This window comes from Calidris pugnax, unplaced genomic scaffold (genome assembly GCF_001431845.1).
Source record: "Calidris pugnax isolate Ruff unplaced genomic scaffold, ASM143184v1 scaffold89, whole genome shotgun sequence".
NCBI lineage: Eukaryota > Metazoa > Chordata > Aves > Charadriiformes > Scolopacidae > Calidris > Calidris pugnax.
In genome coordinates, this window is record NW_015090865.1 from 1,943,894 (window position 1) to 1,962,339 (window position 18,446).

The 18,446-nt window shown below is 40.9% G+C and overlaps 1 protein-coding gene across 2 annotated transcripts in view; it reads left to right on the forward strand.

Annotated features, from left to right (window-relative positions):
* Window positions 1-29: 29 nt before the first annotated feature.
* The window catches only part of SEC23IP (SEC23 interacting protein), a 29,652-nt gene continuing 11,235 nt past the window's right edge, over window positions 30-18,446 (forward strand). Inside the window, exons 1-11 of one of the 2 annotated variants that reach the window (XM_014945304.1) lie at window positions 30-299; window positions 5,009-5,538; window positions 10,930-11,119; window positions 11,701-11,894; window positions 12,340-12,429; window positions 13,752-13,872; window positions 14,194-14,283; window positions 14,966-15,107; window positions 16,630-16,838; window positions 17,485-17,603; window positions 18,190-18,360. In XM_014945304.1, coding sequence (XP_014800790.1) covers window positions 152-299; window positions 5,009-5,538; window positions 10,930-11,119; window positions 11,701-11,894; window positions 12,340-12,429; window positions 13,752-13,872; window positions 14,194-14,283; window positions 14,966-15,107; window positions 16,630-16,838; window positions 17,485-17,603; window positions 18,190-18,360 — 2,004 coding nt within the window. In that variant the 5' untranslated portion in view covers window positions 30-151. Of the gene's footprint in view, window positions 300-5,008; window positions 5,539-8,700; window positions 9,226-10,929; window positions 11,120-11,700; window positions 11,895-12,339; window positions 12,430-13,751; window positions 13,873-14,193; window positions 14,284-14,965; window positions 15,108-16,629; window positions 16,839-17,484; window positions 17,604-18,189; window positions 18,361-18,446 lie in introns of those variants that run through there. The other variant, XM_014945305.1, reaches the window with a different exon arrangement.

Below are 18,446 nucleotides of genomic sequence, written 5' to 3' on the forward strand. Positions count from 1 at the left end.
CCGTCAAGGCCGGGCCCGCCTTCTCCCCCTCCTCACCCGTAGGCGGAGAGGCCGTAAGGGCGCGCCGCCGCCATCTTAGGAGCGGGCAGAGCACTGAGGGCGGAAAGGGCCGGGCTGCCACGGGGGAAGGGACGTGGCTGGAGGTGCAGCCATGGCGGCCGCGAAGCCCGGGGCTACCGGCGGCGGTGGAACCAACTTGCTCTTCTCCTCCTCGGCTACCGAGTTCAACTTCACCGTGCCCTTCATCCCGGTCAGCCAGGCTCCGGCGGTAGTGCCGGGGCCCGCTCTGCTGGCAGGCGGTAAGGAGGAGGGCGGCTGGGAGGGGGGTCCTGAGGGGCCGCTATGAGGGAAGCGGGAGGGTGCGGAGGGGTTGGGCGGGAGCCCGGCGGGGCAGAGCCGGTTAACGGTCGGTGGGAGCCCTGAGGAGCCGAGCCGGGGCCTGCCAAGGGGTGCTGCCGGCCGGGCCCGCTGTCTGTCAGTCAGACCCTAATCCCTGAGTTGGTTGTCACTGCCGGCTGTCGGGCGTTAATGCTTCGGGAAGACAAGTTGCTGGAGATGGGTAGGTTCAGTTTTCTTGCGTGTGCTTAATGGTGTTTAGTTCTGCGTCTAGGGAGAGGGAATCATGGAATGGTTTGGGTTGGAAGGGACCTTAAAGATCATCGAGTTCCAACCCAGGGACATCTCCCACCAGAGCAGGTTGCTCCAAGCCCCATCCAACCTGGCCTTGAACCCCTCCAGGGATGGGGCAGCCACAGCTTCTCTGGGCAACCTGGGCCAGGCTCTCACTGTCCCCATAGTGAAAATTGTCTTCCTAATGTCTAATCTAAATCTCCCCTTTTCCAGTCGGAAGCCATTGCCCCTCATCCTATCGCTACATGCCCCTGTAGAAAGTCCCTCCCCATCTCTCCTGTAGGCCCCTTTTGAATACTGGTCTCCCTGGAGCCTTCTCTCCTCCAGGCTGAACAACCCCAACTCTCTCAGCAAGGAGGTCTCACTGCAGCAGAGGGGCAGAATCCCCCTCACCCTGCTGGCCATGCAGGTCCAGGATGTGGTTGTCTCTCTGGGCTGTGAGTGCACATTGCTGGCTCTGGCCCCTGTTGAGCTTCTCATCCACCAGCACCCCCAAGTCCTTCTCCTCAGGGCTGCTCTCAATCCATTCTCCACCCAGCCTCTATTTGAGCTTGGGATTGCTGCCACCCAGGGTGCAGGATGGTTATCATGTTTTTCAATTCATTGATTAGCATATTTGTTTCAGGAATTAAAAGTTGTCAGTGCTTCCATTCAGGGGTGTACTTTGTTTGTTTATTTGCACTATTTTTTAAGCTCTTCTTCTATATTCTCTTCTGGTTTTCCTGTGTGAAAGTAGCATGTTAAGCAGAATTTGCACTATTTTTTAAGCTCTCTTTCTATATTCTCTTCTATTTTTCCTGTGTGAAAGTAGCATGTTAAGCAGGCATCTTAAATTTCCCTATTGATTTAACTGTGATTTCAATGTCCTTTTATTTTAAAACCTTAATGGTGCTGTTGTCTCTCTGGGCTGTGAGTGCACATTGCTGGCTCTGGCCCCTGTTGAGCTTCTCATCCACCAGCACCCCCAAGTCCTTCTCCTCAGGGCTGCTCTCAATCCATTCTCCACCCAGCCTCTATTTGAGCTTGGGATTGCTGCCACCCAGGGTGCAGGATGGTTATCGTGTCTTTCAATTCATTGATTAGCATATTTGTTTCAGGAATTAAAAGTTGTCAGTGCTTCCATTCAGGGGTGTACTTTGTTTGTTTATTTGCACTATTTTTTAAGCTCTTCTTCTATATTCTCTTCTGGTTTTCCTGTGTGAAAGTAGCATGTTAAGCAGACAGCTTAAATTTCCCTATTGATTTAATTGTGATTTCAGTGTCCTTTTATTTTAAAACCTTAATGGTGCTCCAAATGTGCAGCTTTAAAGCTGATGCTCAAACATTTTCAGATAAAGGAACAGATTTTTATGGAAATGCATTTGGTCTGAGATTAAAGCCCTAAGCAGTTGAAATGCATGTAGAAATCAGATATTTTAAATGTTACTGCATTGAGTCCAAAATCCAAGACTTGATTTCAATGCTGTTGTATCTTAGCTAAAATAAGTATTAAGATAGCTGGAAATCAGTGGAGTGTATCTCTGTAGATTTAATAAAATGTTTGCCAACATTTGGCAAACATGGCTGTGAAACATTTTTTTAGATCAACTGTATATTTTGGTATGGGAGGGACAAAAGCATTAGAATATTATTCCTACTTACTTTAGGTATCTAGGTAGCTGATATATTTGCTGCTTCCATTGTGCGACCCTTATGGTTTTTATTTCTTGCAAATACACATTTTTTCATTTTTAAAAATGTAATTTTTAATTGCTAGTCTGTACCTTTAATTGCTAGACAGTACCTTTGCACAGGTGACTGTCATGTGGCAATTAGTTGGACTAGATGATCTCTATGGTCCCTTCCAACTCTAGAAATTCAGTGAAATTCAGTGAAATTTCCTGAAGACTTCCAAGCTAGCCAGGGAGAACATCTGATAGAACTTCATAAATGTTGTGACTCATATACACTCTATCTCACTTTAAATTTGATCAGATGAAGATTCGTAGCTTTCCGACTGGCATGAATTTCAGTGCCAGAGGTTGTGCTACATTCCATGTCTGCCCAAGTAAGGCCCACATCCTGTTAAATGTCCTATTTCTGTGGTCAGTTGCCCTCACCATTTGTCCAGCCAGGTGTCATAGGGATCTGGCTGTGTAGAGCACTTTGCATCTTGAATCATAATTTGAAGCAGGAAAGAACAAGCTCTTGAGTTTGAATTTTAAATTGTGTAAAATATAGTAAGAATTGATCTCAGGAGTTGTTTGACATCTGACAGCCAATGTCAGGGAGCTGTGTGCAGTCATAAATCTGTTGTATCTCCAAGAGTAAGTAATAAGTGTTTTGTGCTTTGCAGTTTGACAATAAAAGATGTGTTCTTTGGCTCAGGTGTGGGTGAAGTAATCCATATACTTACTGTAGATAGAGAGGGGTGTTCCCACTGAGGAAGTGGCCTAATGCCACTGCTGGTCAGCTGACAATCTGCGAATGACAGGCTTCCACCTTATATAGGGAGGGATATACAGGAGGTTGTCACACAGTCACTGTTAAGAAAGACTGTTTTGTATATGGGAAGAATACCACCCTTATATGTCAAAGCTGTACGCTCATAGGAAATTCTTAAATTTGTATGAAATGCTTCTTTTTCTGCCAGTCTGGGCTTACGTTCCAATGCAAAATTAAAATAAGGCAAAGTAGAAAGTAATGTATTGTGTTGGAAAACTCTGTATGTGTATATATATGCACATATTAAGTATAATTTTTGTTTTAGCAGAACTTTTGTCAACCTCGTTTTGCAAGGAAAGACACAGTTAGAGTCTGAATCTCCAAAACCTAGTTGAAATTGGAGAATAGTAGGTGTTTTGTGACTGAGTGTTCCATAAAGGCCTTGAAAACTCTCCAGTACATTGCTAATGTTTATCATGATTCTGACATGGTGAGGTGAATTGCCTGCTCTGCTACCAGTTATTTTGGAAAGCTGAGGATTGGCAGTGGGGTATGCTCTATTTTACAATGTTTATGAAATATGAAAGGAAGAAGAATTTTACAGTTTAGAAATTGAGACCTCTTATTTAGTATAAATGGCTATTCTGCTTGTAGTGGGGAGATAATCCGTAGGCCTGACTTCATAGTGATCATTGCTTATAAATGGTTTTAGTATTGTTCACATACGTAGGTTTTGGGGTTTGTTCCTCAAAGTGGAATGAAATGCTATAGGTGAAGGTAAGAGAAAATGATAAATGCAGGTGATGCTTGCCTCAAGTTAACAGTGTCTGAAAAGACTAGTAAATAAAAGATGGTTCAAATAGTCCTTTTTAGTCATGGCAGCTGCTTCTTTTATGATTAATTAATTAGAACAGCAGCTTCCTAGGGAGACTTCTCTGTGGATTCCCCTGTGCTCCCTTGATACTCTGTATTACAGTTATGTTGGCTGCGGATAAAGACATTTGTTAGTGACTGCTTGTAGCTGCAGAGATGCTTGGTCTCTCCTCTTGACTGGGGACTGAGTAGCAGAGAAGCAATGATAGCTCTGTGGGTTTTTCCCCATGGCCTGGGAATTACTTGGTTGTCAGAGTAGATGACAACACTCTTATGACTTCTGCAGATTGCATTGGCTGCATTGGATCTGATTTATGTATTTTCTTTATGCAAAAGGACACTCATGACCTTGCACCTTTCAAGGCCTCTCCTGCAATTATGCAGAATGAGGACTTACTTTTCTGTACCAGAGATTTAGCTCTTGTCCTAGTCTAGGATTTTTAGGGAGCACTGGAATAAGTTTTGCTCATCGAATGACTTGATGAGTTGTGGCCACCTTGCGAGTCAAATGGGGAGCCTTGTGAGGGCACTGTTAAAGGAGCAGGTGAGAATGGGTTGCTTAACCAATAGGTTTGGTCTCTTTGGGAATGACCTTAAGCTCTACTTTTGAATTTGATCTTGGAATTCTAAAGGTGAGAGCATAAAGTCCTATGCTTGGTAAGTGGTTTCATGGTGAAAAGAAATGAACCAAGGCTGCTTTTGCATTTGATAGGCATAAGGGAAACTGGAAGGGATTTTAGTGCCCTGGAATCAGGGACCTTTGCCAGGTTGGCTTGGGAAGGCCCTGGCTTTGGTCATACTTGGGGCTCTTATTTCAGATTTTTTATTTTTGTTGCGTTATCTTTTTACACTGAGCGACTTTTATGGCCCATTTTAAATGCTCTTGAAGACTCGGTATCTTTTGTTTCATTTGATGGTATGTTTAGTCATCAAGGATGTGTAAGCTTTGTAATGCTTTTAGCTTAATGGGGGCCAACAGAGGTTTTGGAAATAGCTGATAACGTTACAGAACATTTTGACTACATACACTAGCTGATTTGAACTTCTCACAATATCTGTAGCGATCTTTTTGTTTTTGCAGATGATTCTGCAGACGTTGGTGAAGAGGACAGCTTCTTGGGTCAGACTTCAGCCAGCCCGAATCCACCACAGACTTTCAACTATTTCTCTCAAGTCCCCAGCAGCAGTGACCCATTTGGAAGTATTGGGCAGCCTCCCTTAACAACTGTTGCACCACCTGTTGGAACACCAGCCTTTTCCAGGCCTCCAACTTCACTTCCACTCGTGTCTGGGTCACAGGATGGGCAAAATGCCTTTTCACCACATATTCCCAAATCACAGTCCTCTTACGGTGCACCACCTACTTCACAGGTGGGAATGGCGGCTTATCAGACCCCTCAGCAGAGCTGTCCCCCGCCTGCAAATGCATCTTCTCTTCCCCAAGGAACATCTCAGCAAGGGTACAACCCTTATCGACACACCACCCTCAGCAGCAGAGCTAACCCCTACCTTACTCCGCCGCAGCTGCAGCAGAGCCAGGCACCTGCTCACCCACCATCCTCTGTGCCACCGGTCCAGATGTATCAGACACCTCCGGGGTCACTAACACAGGTAGACAAATCATTCCTGATGTCCTCGTACCAGAACTATACTATTTAAGTCGCTTTTCTATTCAAATTGCATATTTTATCTTCTGAAGATTTTTCCTTTCTCCCAAAAAACACCCCAGAAAAATTCTTGAACCATTTCTGATAGCAAAGTATTTTCACTAGAACTAGCCTGGAATTGTTGCTTTAGGAAAAACTCCTGATCTTTGAAGGGGCTGTGCTCTGAGGCTGTAGCTACATCAGAAACAAATCCAGGTTGTGGAGTTCTGTTCCTCTGTTCTGTCACTGCGCTTGCTGCCGTTTCAGCTGTGCTGCTGCATTGTTTGTGCCTCTGCTGCAAATCAGGTCATTCAGCCATTTGCAAGACATGGGCTAAAAATCTCTTTTCAAGCTGGTTTTGCTGGCGACGCGAGCACTTTTTGAAATTATGCTCTAAGTCACATAAATTGTCAGGAAACCCATCGAAACACATCAGTTGAGGATCTTGTGTGATATAAAGCATTAATCTCTATTCATTTTTGTACCTTCACAAAAGCATTATTAAAATAATGTGAATGAGTTAGTAATAACCTGACAAGTTTTTCTTGAAAACAAGAAAAATTGTTTTTATGTTGACTGAGCTATTACTCTATTGTTGCTATTGTGAATAGTGACAAAAAATTTCCTGAAGACTTCCAAGCTAGCCAGGGAGAACATCTGATAGAACTTCATAAATGTTGTGACTCATATACACTCTATCTCACTTTAAATTTGATCAGATGAAGATTCGTAGCTTTCCGACTGGCATGAATTTCAGTGCCAGAGGTTGTGCTACATTCCATGTCTGCCCAAGTAAGGCCCACATCCTGTTAAATGTCCTATTTCTGTGGTCAGTTGCCCTCACCATTTGTCCAGCCAGGTGTCATAGGGATCTGGCTGTGTAGAGCACTTTGCATCTTGAATCATAATTTGAAGCAGGAAAGAACAAGCTCTTGAGTTTGAATTTTAAATTGTGTAAATTTAGTAAGAATTGATCTCAGGAGTTGTTTGACATCTGACAGCCAATGTCAGGAAGCTGCGTGCAGTCATATATCTGTTGTATCTCCAGGAGTAAGTAATAAGAGTTTTGTGCTTTGCAGTTTGACAATAAAAGATGTGTTCTTTGGCTCAGGTGTGGGTGAAGTAATCCATATACTTACTGTAGATAGAGAGGGGTGTTCCCACTGAGGAAGTGGCCTAATGCCACTGCTGGTCAGCTGACAATCTGTGAATGACAGGGTTCCACCTTATATAGGGAGGGACATACAGGAGGTTGTCACACAGTCACTGTTAAAAAAGACTGTTTTGTATACGAGAAGAATACCACCCTTATATGTCAAAGCTGTACGCTCATAGGAAATTCTTAAATTTGTATGAAATGCTTCTTTTTCTGCCAGTCTGGGCTTACGTTCCAATGCAAAATTAAAATAAGGCAAAGTAGAAAGTAATGTATTGTGTTGGAAAACTCTGTATGTGTATATATATGCACATATTAAGTATAATTTTTGTTTTAGCAGAACTTTTGTCAACCTCGTTTTGCAAGGAAAGACACAGTTAGAGTCTGAATCTCCAAAACCTAGTTGAAATTGGAGAATAGTAGGTGTTTTGTGACTGAGTGTTCCATAAAGGCCTTGAAAACTCTCCAGTACATTGCTAATGTTTATCATGATTCTGACATGGTGAGGTGAATTGCCTGCTCTGCTACCAGTTATTTTGGAAAGCTGAGGATTGGCAGTGGGGTATGCTCTATTTTACAATGTTTATGAAATATGAAAGGAAGAAGAATTTTACAGTTTAGAAATTGAGACCTCTTATTTAGTATAAATGGCTATTCTGCTTGTAGTGGGGAGATAATCCGTAGGCCTGACTTCATAGTGATCATTGCTTATAAATGGTTTTAGTATTGTTCACATACGTAGGTTTTGGGGTTTGTTCCTCAAAGTGGAATGAAATGCTATAGGTGAAGGTAAGAGAAAATGATAAATGCAGGTGATGCTTGCCTCAAGTTAACAGTGTCTGAAAAGACTAGTAAATAAAAGATGGTTCAAATAGTCCTTTTTAGTCATGGCAGCTGCTTCTTTTATGATTAATTAATTAGAACAGCAGCTTCCTAGGGAGACTTCTCTGTGGATTCCCCTGTGCTCCCTTGATACTCTGTATTACAGTTATGTTGGCTGCGGATAAAGACATTTGTTAGTGACTGCTTGTAGCTGCAGAGATGCTTGGTCTCTCCTCTTGACTGGGGACTGAGTAGCAGAGAAGCAATGATAGCTCTGTGGGTTTTTCCCCATGGCCTGGGAATTACTTGGTTGTCAGAGTAGATGACAACACTCTTATGACTTCTGCAGATTGCATTGGCTGCATTGGATCTGATTTATGTATTTTCTTTATGCAAAAGGACACTCATGACCTTGCACCTTTCAAGGCCTCTCCTGCAATTATGCAGAATGAGGACTTACTTTTCTGTACCAGAGATTTAGCTCTTGTCCTAGTCTAGGATTTTTAGGGAGCACTGGAATAAGTTTTGCTCATCGAATGACTTGATGAGTTGTGGCCACCTTGCGAGTCAAATGGGGAGCCTTGTGAGGGCACTGTTAAAGGAGCAGGTGAGAATGGGTTGCTTAACCAATAGGTTTGGTCTCTTTGGGAATGACCTTAAGCTCTACTTTTGAATTTGATCTTGGAATTCTAAAGGTGAGAGCATAAAGTCCTATGCTTGGTAAGTGGTTTCATGGTGAAAAGAAATGAACCAAGGCTGCTTTTGCATTTGATAGGCATAAGGGAAACTGGAAGGGATTTTAGTGCCCTGGAATCAGGGACCTTTGCCAGGTTGGCTTGGGAAGGCCCTGGCTTTGGTCATACTTGGGGCTCTTATTTCAGATTTTTTATTTTTGTTGCGTTATCTTTTTACACTGAGCGACTTTTATGGCCCATTTTAAATGCTCTTGAAGACTCGGTATCTTTTGTTTCATTTGATGGTATGTTTAGTCATCAAGGATGTGTAAGCTTTGTAATGCTTTTAGCTTAATGGGGGCCAACAGAGGTTTTGGAAATAGCTGATAACGTTACAGAACATTTTGACTACATACACTAGCTGATTTGAACTTCTCACAATATCTGTAGCGATCTTTTTGTTTTTGCAGATGATTCTGCAGACGTTGGTGAAGAGGACAGCTTCTTGGGTCAGACTTCAGCCAGCCCGAATCCACCACAGACTTTCAACTATTTCTCTCAAGTCCCCAGCAGCAGTGACCCATTTGGAAGTATTGGGCAGCCTCCCTTAACAACTGTTGCACCACCTGTTGGAACACCAGCCTTTTCCAGGCCTCCAACTTCACTTCCACTCGTGTCTGGGTCACAGGATGGGCAAAATGCCTTTTCACCACATATTCCCAAATCACAGTCCTCTTACGGTGCACCACCTACTTCACAGGTGGGAATGGCGGCTTATCAGACCCCTCAGCAGAGCTGTCCCCCACCTGCAAATGCATCTTCTCTTCCCCAAGGAACATCTCAGCAAGGGTACAACCCTTATCGACACACCACCCTCAGCAGCAGAGCTAACCCCTACCTTACTCCGCCGCAGCTGCAGCAGAGCCAGGCACCTGCTCACCCACCATCCTCTGTGCCACCGGTCCAGATGTATCAGACACCTCCAGGGTCACTAACACAGGTAGACAAATCATTCCTGATGTCCTCGTACCAGAACTATACTATTTAAGTCGCTTTTCTATTCAAATTGCATATTTTATCTTCTGAAGATTTTTCCTTTCTCCCAAAAAACACCCCAGAAAAATTCTTGAACCATTTCTGATAGCAAAGTATTTTCACTAGAACTAGCCTGGAATTGTTGCTTTAGGAAAAACTCCTGATCTTTGAAGGGGCTGTGCTCTGAGGCTGTAGCTACATCAGAAACAAATCCAGGTTGTGGAGTTCTGTTCCTCTGTTCTGTCACTGCGCTTGCTGCCGTTTCAGCTGTGCTGCTGCATTGTTTGTGCCTCTGCTGCAAATCAGGTCATTCAGCCATTTGCAAGACATGGGCTAAAAATCTCTTTTCAAGCTGGTTTTGCTGGCGACGCGAGCACTTTTTGAAATTATGCTCTAAGTCACATAAATTGTCAGGAAACCCATCGAAACACATCAGTTGAGGATCTTGTGTGATATAAAGCATTAATCTCTATTCATTTTTGTACCTTCACAAAAGCATTATTAAAATAATGTGAATGAGTTAGTAATAACCTGACAAGTTTTTCTTGAAAACAAGAAAAATTGTTTTTATGTTGACTGAGCTATTACTCTATTGTTGCTATTGTGAATAGTGACAAAAAACATAGGGAAGGCAGCAGAACCTAAACAATCTGGAGTTTTAGACTAAAGAATTTCAGAACTTCTGTTTGCTTGATTTTTATATATTTCATAATCATTACTGTTCTGGGGATTTTTCTTTATCAACCAAAGCAGTTGCTGTTGCTGCCATCACTTGCTTTTAGTGGTACTAACTGGGATCTTTGTACAATTTGTATGAAATCAGCTTTATGCAGGCTGTAGTCCCTTTCAAAATCAATTGTTTTTCTTTTGTCACTGGGGCTACATTTGAGTTTGAAATCTGCCTGTCCTGCTCACTTTGCAGGAGAGCTATTGCTGAAGTTATATATTTCATAATCATTAGTGTTTTGGGTTTTTTTCTTTATCAACCAAAGCAGTTGCTGTTATATATTTCATAATCATTACTGTTCTGGGGATTTTTCTTTATCAACCAAAGCAGTTGCTGTTGCTGCCATCACTTGCTTTTAGTGGTACTAACTGGGATCTTTGTACAATTTGTATGAAATCAGCTTTATGCAGGCTGTAGTCCCTTTCAAAATCAATTGTTTTTCTTTTGTCACTGGGGCTACATTTGAGTTTGAAATCTGCCTGTCCTGCTCACTTTGCAGGAGAGCTATTGCTGAAGTGGCCACTTGTTAAATTTGACGGTCTTTATGCAATGTAATAATGTATAAATGAATAATAAGAAGAATACATTTTTGTTTTCATGTCAAATTTGGTGGCTGTAAGAAATAAGCTCAGCCTGAGTTTTGAAAATTTAGGAGAGTATCTTAAATCTTACTGGTTTTAGGTAATCGAGGTGTGAGACCTCAACAGCTTTTAACAGTATTTGTGGGAATGAAATTCACCTCCTTTATTTGAAAAGGTGCAAGTTTTCAAAAGGCATGATAAAGAGGACAAGTTATCTTTCATTCTAGAAATATTCTAGACAGTGTTCTTTGGGAGGAAAAACGTTAGGAATACAGGCTCAGAGTGTTGTCTACAGGAAAGTATAGATCAGTTCTGTAGAAGTGATGTGGGATTGAGATGATGAGCCCATATCTATTTCCAGTTTCCCCAGTCCCAGCTGCGAGCTCCCAGGCCGGCAGGTCCCCTGGTCCAGGCACCTCCTGTTTTGCTGCAGAACCAATATGAACCAGTTCAGCCGCACTGGTTCTACTGTAAGGAGGTGGAGGACAAGCAAATCTGGATGCCCTTCAGCATTCTGGATTCTGCAAAACTGGAGGAAGTCTATAATTCTGGTAAGTCATATCTTACTCAGAGGTGAACAGAAAGACTAGAAGGAAGGTAGTAATGTCACTCATATGAGAGTGTGATATGGCAATAATAAGTAATGTTAATACAGACCTTGAAGGTGTATTTTGTGCCACTTAATTTGTTTCACTTATATGATCTGTTGCATGATGCTGTCAGTGTTAAGATGTACGTCCCTAATAGATAGTGCATTTTCACATAGAACTCCTAATTACCTGTGTCTTTCTTTGCCTTTTCTGTTAAACTCTGTTAGTTCTGGAATAGGTATTCACATTTGGGAGTTGTTCAAAGCTTTTTTTGTGGTGTACAGAGCGTTTAGAAGCATTTTAGGAGCAACATATTGGCTGTCTGTTGTTATGAAGCTTCTTTTCTGTGGTTATAACTATCTTAGTGGCCTAATATTCATCACAGGAGTGACTGGGGCTGGGATGAGAGAGAAAAAAGGATGGCACGTGTTATTATTGTAACCCAGTGTGACTTTTGTGTCATACGATTGGGGCTGGGATGAGAGAGGAAAAAAAGATGGCACGTGTTACTATTGTAACCCAGTGTGACTTTTGTGTCATAGTCCAGCCTGATCCCGAGAGCGTGGTTCTGAGCACCGACGGGGGGCGCTATGACGTGTACCTGTACGACAGAGTAAGGAAAGCTGTTTACTGGGAAGAAGAGCCTTCTGAAGTGAGACGATGCATGTGGTTTTATAAGGGAGACAAGGACAGCCGGTTTATTCCTTACACTGAGGATTTTAGCGATAAACTAGAGGTTGGTATTAACCTTTTACATAAACTTCACAAAGAACTTGATACTTCTTTTGTATTTATGACCTTAGAAATACTGCTTTGTGTTTCATTAAATTGATTTCCAGGCTGTACTTTCTGGAATGTAAGTAAGCAAATCCTGGAACAGGCCACGTTGCCCATGCAATAGGTCCTGCACTGCTGTGACCTAAAATCAGAGTGGCTGGAAGGCCATGTTGCCCATGCGATAGGTCCTGCACTGCTGTGACCTAAAATCAACTTTCGTGGTGCTTCACGTGATGCTTTTGTATGAATAAAGTTATGTAGATTATAATCTTAATGTTACAGATGATACAAAAAAAGAGTTTGGCTGAGAAGGCATGCTGATTTTATGTAACTTGTTTACTGTTTCACAATAGTTTGGCTGAGCCAAACTGAGCTGATTTTATGTAACTTGTTTACTGTTTCAGGCAGAATATAAAAGGGCTGTAACTACAAATCAATGGCATCGGCGACTTGAATTCCCAAACGGGGAGACAATTGTTATGCATAATCCCAAGGTAATTTTGGCAATTGGTTCTCACAGAATTCATTAGGGGTAAATGAGCAGGTCGATGGAAGCATAAATTGAGTGCAGCCTTAGTCGTGCTTGAAAAGTACTTGTTGATAGTTTTGAATATTTGTGCATTAAAGATGATAATGGTTTTCGAACACTGAACTCCTGCTTGCTTCAGTGTGCTGTCATGTGATTAGAAGACAATACTCTCTGAAACCTAAAAAGAAGAAGGGTTTGCATAGTAAATATTATTGATTAAGCATAACTGGTAGCAAATGGGAGGCAATTTGAATTAGTTCAACCTCAGTCCGGTACCAAGTGGAAGGTAATTAAAACAAAGAGCTTTCATGTGGAAAAGAGCATTCATCTAGCTGTAAGGTAATTAGTTTGTGTATCTAAGCCATGAGAAATCTTCCAGTGCAGCTGGTTTTAGGTCATGAGAAAGTATAGCAAAAGAAACTTTGAAAGTTATTCTAAATACTCTGATAACAGTCTCATGTGATGAAAACATGGACTTTAGCCTTATTGAGCAATAGTGGTAACTGTTCACCTATCACAGATGCAGTATTTAATAAATAAATAAAATAATTAAAGGATCAGAAAGAATCATAGTTGCTTCTACTTTAAGCACTTAGTAATGCTGATTAAGGAGTTCTGTGCAGTAAAAACCTAGAAAAGGAGCGAGCGCTTAAACCGCTTGGTGTCATAAATAAGAGCACAGACTACTCTGAGTCAGTGTTAAGTCTTATAAATAGTGGTGTTACTGAATTCCTCTCTTTCTAGGGTTTCTGGGCTACTTTGGATGGTGTTGTCCTTCCCTGAAAAGAACTGGTTGTTTGTTTTTGGTTTTTGGTTGTTGTTTTTTTGTCCCCCCACGATAGAGTAATTGTAAATTGGGGTAGTGTTCAGTTTTCTCATGAATACAGTAGGCAGTTAAGGAAGAACCAGGTACTGGGGTCTAAGAAAGAGGAGCTGGAATAAAGCTTGTTTGAGGAATTAAAATTGTTAAGAATCCCTGAGTAGGCTGGCTTCTTCAACTAGGGGTTACTTTTATTTAAGTCATCTGGTTGCCTTTCAAGGTAATAAGAATTATTTGTGTTATTTTGGAATCTAGTTTTAATGAAGCTGTTGCTGCTGCAAGGCATAGCCCTTGTGTTTTTTAAGGCGTTTTTTTGCATATGTGCTAATTAAAGAAAACAGTTGTCTCGGATGCAAAGTAAAGCAATCAATCAAAAAGTGTGTTAAACCATGTAATACTTTCAGACTAACAATATGAATCATAAGGGGTTTTTTTGTGTTACTAATTGGACAATATATTTTTTTCAGGTCATAGTTCAGTTCCAACCTTCTGCCACGCCAGATGAATGGGGCACCACTCAAGATGGTCAGGCAAGACCAAGGGTAGTCAAACGTGGAATCGATGATGACCACGATGAAATTCCAGATGGTACGTGATTACTGTATGTGCATCTGCAGCTTGAGCAGTCAGTTTGTTTCTGTGCAAAAGTAGGACCCTAATGGATGGAGTGGCAATGCACTGTTAATGCCTAAAGGTTAAACTTTTTCCTTAGCTTAGTTGAAGCTACTTGAAAGAATTTATCTGGTTTCGTGTTTTTTTACTCAAAGGACTCCTGTGGACTGTTATGTCCTGGACCATGTTATGTAGTAGGCTTTATAAATCAAGTACATCTTAAGGTTGCTTGACTCTAAACTTCACCACCACAGTACATATTGCTACTCTAAATTCTTTTATTTTCTTTTTCTACAGGAGAAATGTCCCAAATTGACCATCTAGTATTTATGGTTCATGGCATAGGTCCTGTATGCGACTTGAGATTTAGAAGCATTGTTGAATGTGGTAAGTTTTTGCTTGTTTAATAAGTAGTTGTATTCTTAATTGTTTAAATGTGGGTCTCTGTATCTCGTATTTGGGTAAGTGTGTCTTTAAAAAAACATAAAAATTTCCCTAATGTTAGGAAGTTCAATATCTGGTAGAATTTTTCCTGATTATTTTCCAACAGCGGATTCTGTGTTTTGTTGGACTTGCAGCCTTAACTGTTAGTACTAGTCCTCTATATTAGACTTGCAGAATGGTTTGGCTTTTGGGGTGTGTTTTTTTTATAGTGTGGGTGTATGGTTTTGCTTTGTGTGGTTTGTGTTTGTGGTGGTGTTTGTGTCAGGGGTGATTTTTTTTTTTTTGTTTGCTTTTTTGGGTTGTTTGGGGTTTTTTTTTTTTGTTTTAAATACACTCCAGCACAACTGAGTAAATTAAGAATGTCTGGTCATGGAGTCAAAATGCACTCATTGTGAGATAAATAGAAGCTTGCTAGAAAATCCACTTTTTAAAAAAAATAAATACATGCTTTCTTATAGTTGGAGGACCAATGCTTGAAAAGATGTTTCTACTTTCCAGTTTTGTTCATTTGTGTTCCGTGGCTAAAACTGGAGGTGGAGGGCGGGGGGGAAGAAAAAAATAATTGTAATTATGTGTTACTTGAGTACTGCTACCATCAGATTTTCACTGCTCTTCTTCTCTACAGTTGATGATTTCAGGACTGTTTCTCTGAAGTTGTTGCAGACTCACTTTAAGAAATCTTTAGAGGAACGCAAAGTGAGCCGGGTGGAATTCCTCCCAGTTCACTGGCACAGCTCTCTGCACGGAGATGCCACGGGTGTGGACAGGTCAGTGTATTATTTAATGTTGAGAACTTCATACAAGCTGCATCTTAAGGGTTTCTGTGAAGTGGATAAAGAGAAGTTAATATGCTTTTTAGGCTAGATGAATAAATGAATGACTGAGTTACAAAAGGGAATCACTAATTTTTTTTTTAAATAAACATTTTGATGAGGAGTATAGGGAAAGTGGAAAGGTGTGTGGCGTATTTTGTTTGTTTTCATGACACTAAGTGACATGATAAATATATACATACACATGCAGACACACATATTTTTTCAGTGCTGCATTTTCATGAAAGAGACTAATAGTATAGGGAAAGTGGAAAGGTGTGTGGCGTATTTTGTTTGTTTTCATGACACTAAGTGACATGATAAATATATACATACACATGCAGACACACATATTTTTTCAGTGCTGCATTTTCATGAAAGAGACTAATGCATTGATACATGATGATGAGTGAGTGTGTAGAAATAGTGATGGTAAGTATGAGGTGGTGAGCATGGAGATGTATTGTCCAGCAACAAGAGTGTACAATTTAGAATGGAGAATTTTCTCCTGTACATTCCTGTAGTCTCACTGAGACTGACCCCAGGAATTATCACTGTCCTCTTTCTGCGGAAGGCATTGAGCCCTCTGTCCAGTCCCAGAGCAGTACTTGAATTATGATTAGGCAGTTGAGCTAAGGTCATGGCGTTTTTTGGTTTGGTTTTTTTCTTTTTTTTTTTTTTTTAAACAAAGTCTCTGTGTTTGGGTAGGAGTGTTACAGCATTTTCAAATCTATTTTAAAATTGCTTCTTGGTGCGATTTTAAAATAGATTTGCTGTTGCTTGACATTTCAAGCTGTTTTCTCTTGCTCAAAGATAGGGAAGTGGAAAATGCAAGGGTAGCAGCTGTACCCCTCAGAGCGCACACTGGTGTTCTCCAGGCTGTTCTAGCTCAGTCTAGTCATACTGCTTTCTAGAGTTTTAGTCTTTTATTCTCATTTGAACACTGCGTTATCCTGAGGAAGGATCCTCATTTTGTTAATCAAACCAGGCAGTGCTGACTAACTGAGGCAGTCTCAGTTCTTGCTGCAGCTGTCTTAACTCCAGGCTGGCAGGTGGTGATGCCAAGCTTTTTTTCACCAAAAAGAGAGCATTATGTTTCCTGTTACTTCGATTTCACCTTCAGTTTTTATATATGAGTTCTTTTTCACTTCCACTTCTACCAATCTACTCACAGAACTTCCCTGTTAGTATGAGAGCAGTGTTTGAACAGAGAAGAGGTTATTTCAGCCATCCCTTCAGCCTGGAGAGAGAAAAGGGAGCTGTATCTTTCTCAAATATGTACATTCAGTAGATAGCACTAATGTATCAATATGTAATGAGGCCAGAAGACCATATGTTTTGTTAATGTCTATGGAAACCATATCTGTAATATTTACACTGCAGTTCTGATACCTGTCATTTCAAAAGTTAACAAAGTTCTCACCTGCATTTTTTTGGAAGGCATTCACGCTTCTAATGAATGATTTTGTGCTACTAGGAACATAAAAAAGATCACTTTGCCGAGCATTGGACGCCTGCGCCACTTCACCAACGAAACGCTCCTCGACATCCTGTTCTACAACAGCCCCACCTACTGCCAGACCATCGTGGACAAAGTGGGGATGGAAATGAACCGTTTGTACACGCTTTTCATGAGTCGCAACCCCGACTTCAAAGGAGGAGTCTCTGTGGCTGGGCACAGCTTAGGTAATTATCAGAGGAATTGATTTGGGATGAAACCAACGTTCCTACACTACAGGAAATAGAACCTTCATTAAGCGTAAGGTTAAAATTAGCTGATAAGGCATGGCTGTCTTCCAGAATGCTGCTGACTAAAAGTCAAACACCTCTTGACAGCTACGTTTATAAAGCTTTGAGAGAAGGTTAGTACTTCACAAATGCTCCCTCATGGAGATTTACTATCTAATTTGTGTTTAAAAGTTGACAGGATATCTGGTGTCCTGTTTGGTGGGTAACTTCCGTGTCCCAGAATCCCCACGTAGTAAAAATAAGCTAATTTTTTGGAACATGGAATAAATGTTATAGCAAATATGACATATTGATTTGTGCTGGAACTTTTCCTCCAGTTTGGCAAGCAGTCTAAGATGGTTGAGGAAAGATAGTTTAATCACAGCAATGACACAAAGCATGAACTGGGGGGGGGGGGGAAAGGTTTGCTTTTTGTTGAGAATGATTGTGTTCAAGATAATATGTGAGTATTTTAGTTTTAATCCAGTCATCTTTTTTGATCAATCTGTACGTTGCTGTTACTGTTGCATGTAAATCTTGCTTGGGATTGAGGGACAGGAAAATTGGACATTTTTCCCAAGGCAACTTTCATTCCTGTTTCCAGGTTCCTTAATTCTATTTGACATATTGTCTAACCAGAAGGACTTGGCTTCATCAGTAAATAGTGGACCATTCTCTGGTGTTAATGGGACAGTAAAGGATGTGGCTGTTCATGATAAACAGGTAATTTGCATATTAGCCTTTCTAGGCAAATAGATCTGCTACTTTCAGCAACTTTTTCTTAAGTTTTCAGAATTTATTAGCTGAAACATGTTTCTGGTAGTAGATTTTAACATGTTAATGGGAACGTGCAGTTTTGTAAATATTGTTGATTCTCAGGGCAAACTGTTTGCATCTCTCTCAAGTTCCAATAATGGGATTTGATCATGGACATCACCTTTGACCCTTGTGGACGTGTAACTTGTGTGTAACAGTATGTGTATGGTGGGGAAGATGTGCAAGAGGGAAAGAATCTCTCTGTGTTCAGGCTAGAAACAGTGACCAGTTGTTTGATGATTAAAAGAAAATATTCCTGAGTATCAGAAAGTTCAAGAAACTTTTTGCCTCTTAGGAATTTTTAAACTTCTATGTTGCTAGTGTATTATTAGTGGAAAAATCTGTATTCTACTTTACTAAAAATGGACATAAATTGACAAAGCTTACATAATGATGTTTTTAAGAGACAATAATTTAACTTGTTTTTACTTGCTGAATATTAGTTTTTCACTGTTAGATGGTGTGATTCTCTTTCTGTGCTGTTTTTCTTAAGATGACTGAAGATACCAGTTCCTTGGGCTCCTCAATTACTACTTCTGGTGATGACCTTTGTGAGCCTGAAGTGGAGGATGATGTTCCTACTTTGCAGAAGACTCTGGAAATGCTTAGTTTGTCGGAGTACACAAGCACATTTGAAAAGGAACGAATTGACATGGAGTCTCTGGTACAATAACGTTCATTTGACTTATGGGGATTGGCAGGGTGTAGAGGTTTACATTTGGGGGATTTTGTTGTTAGTTTGGGGCTGTT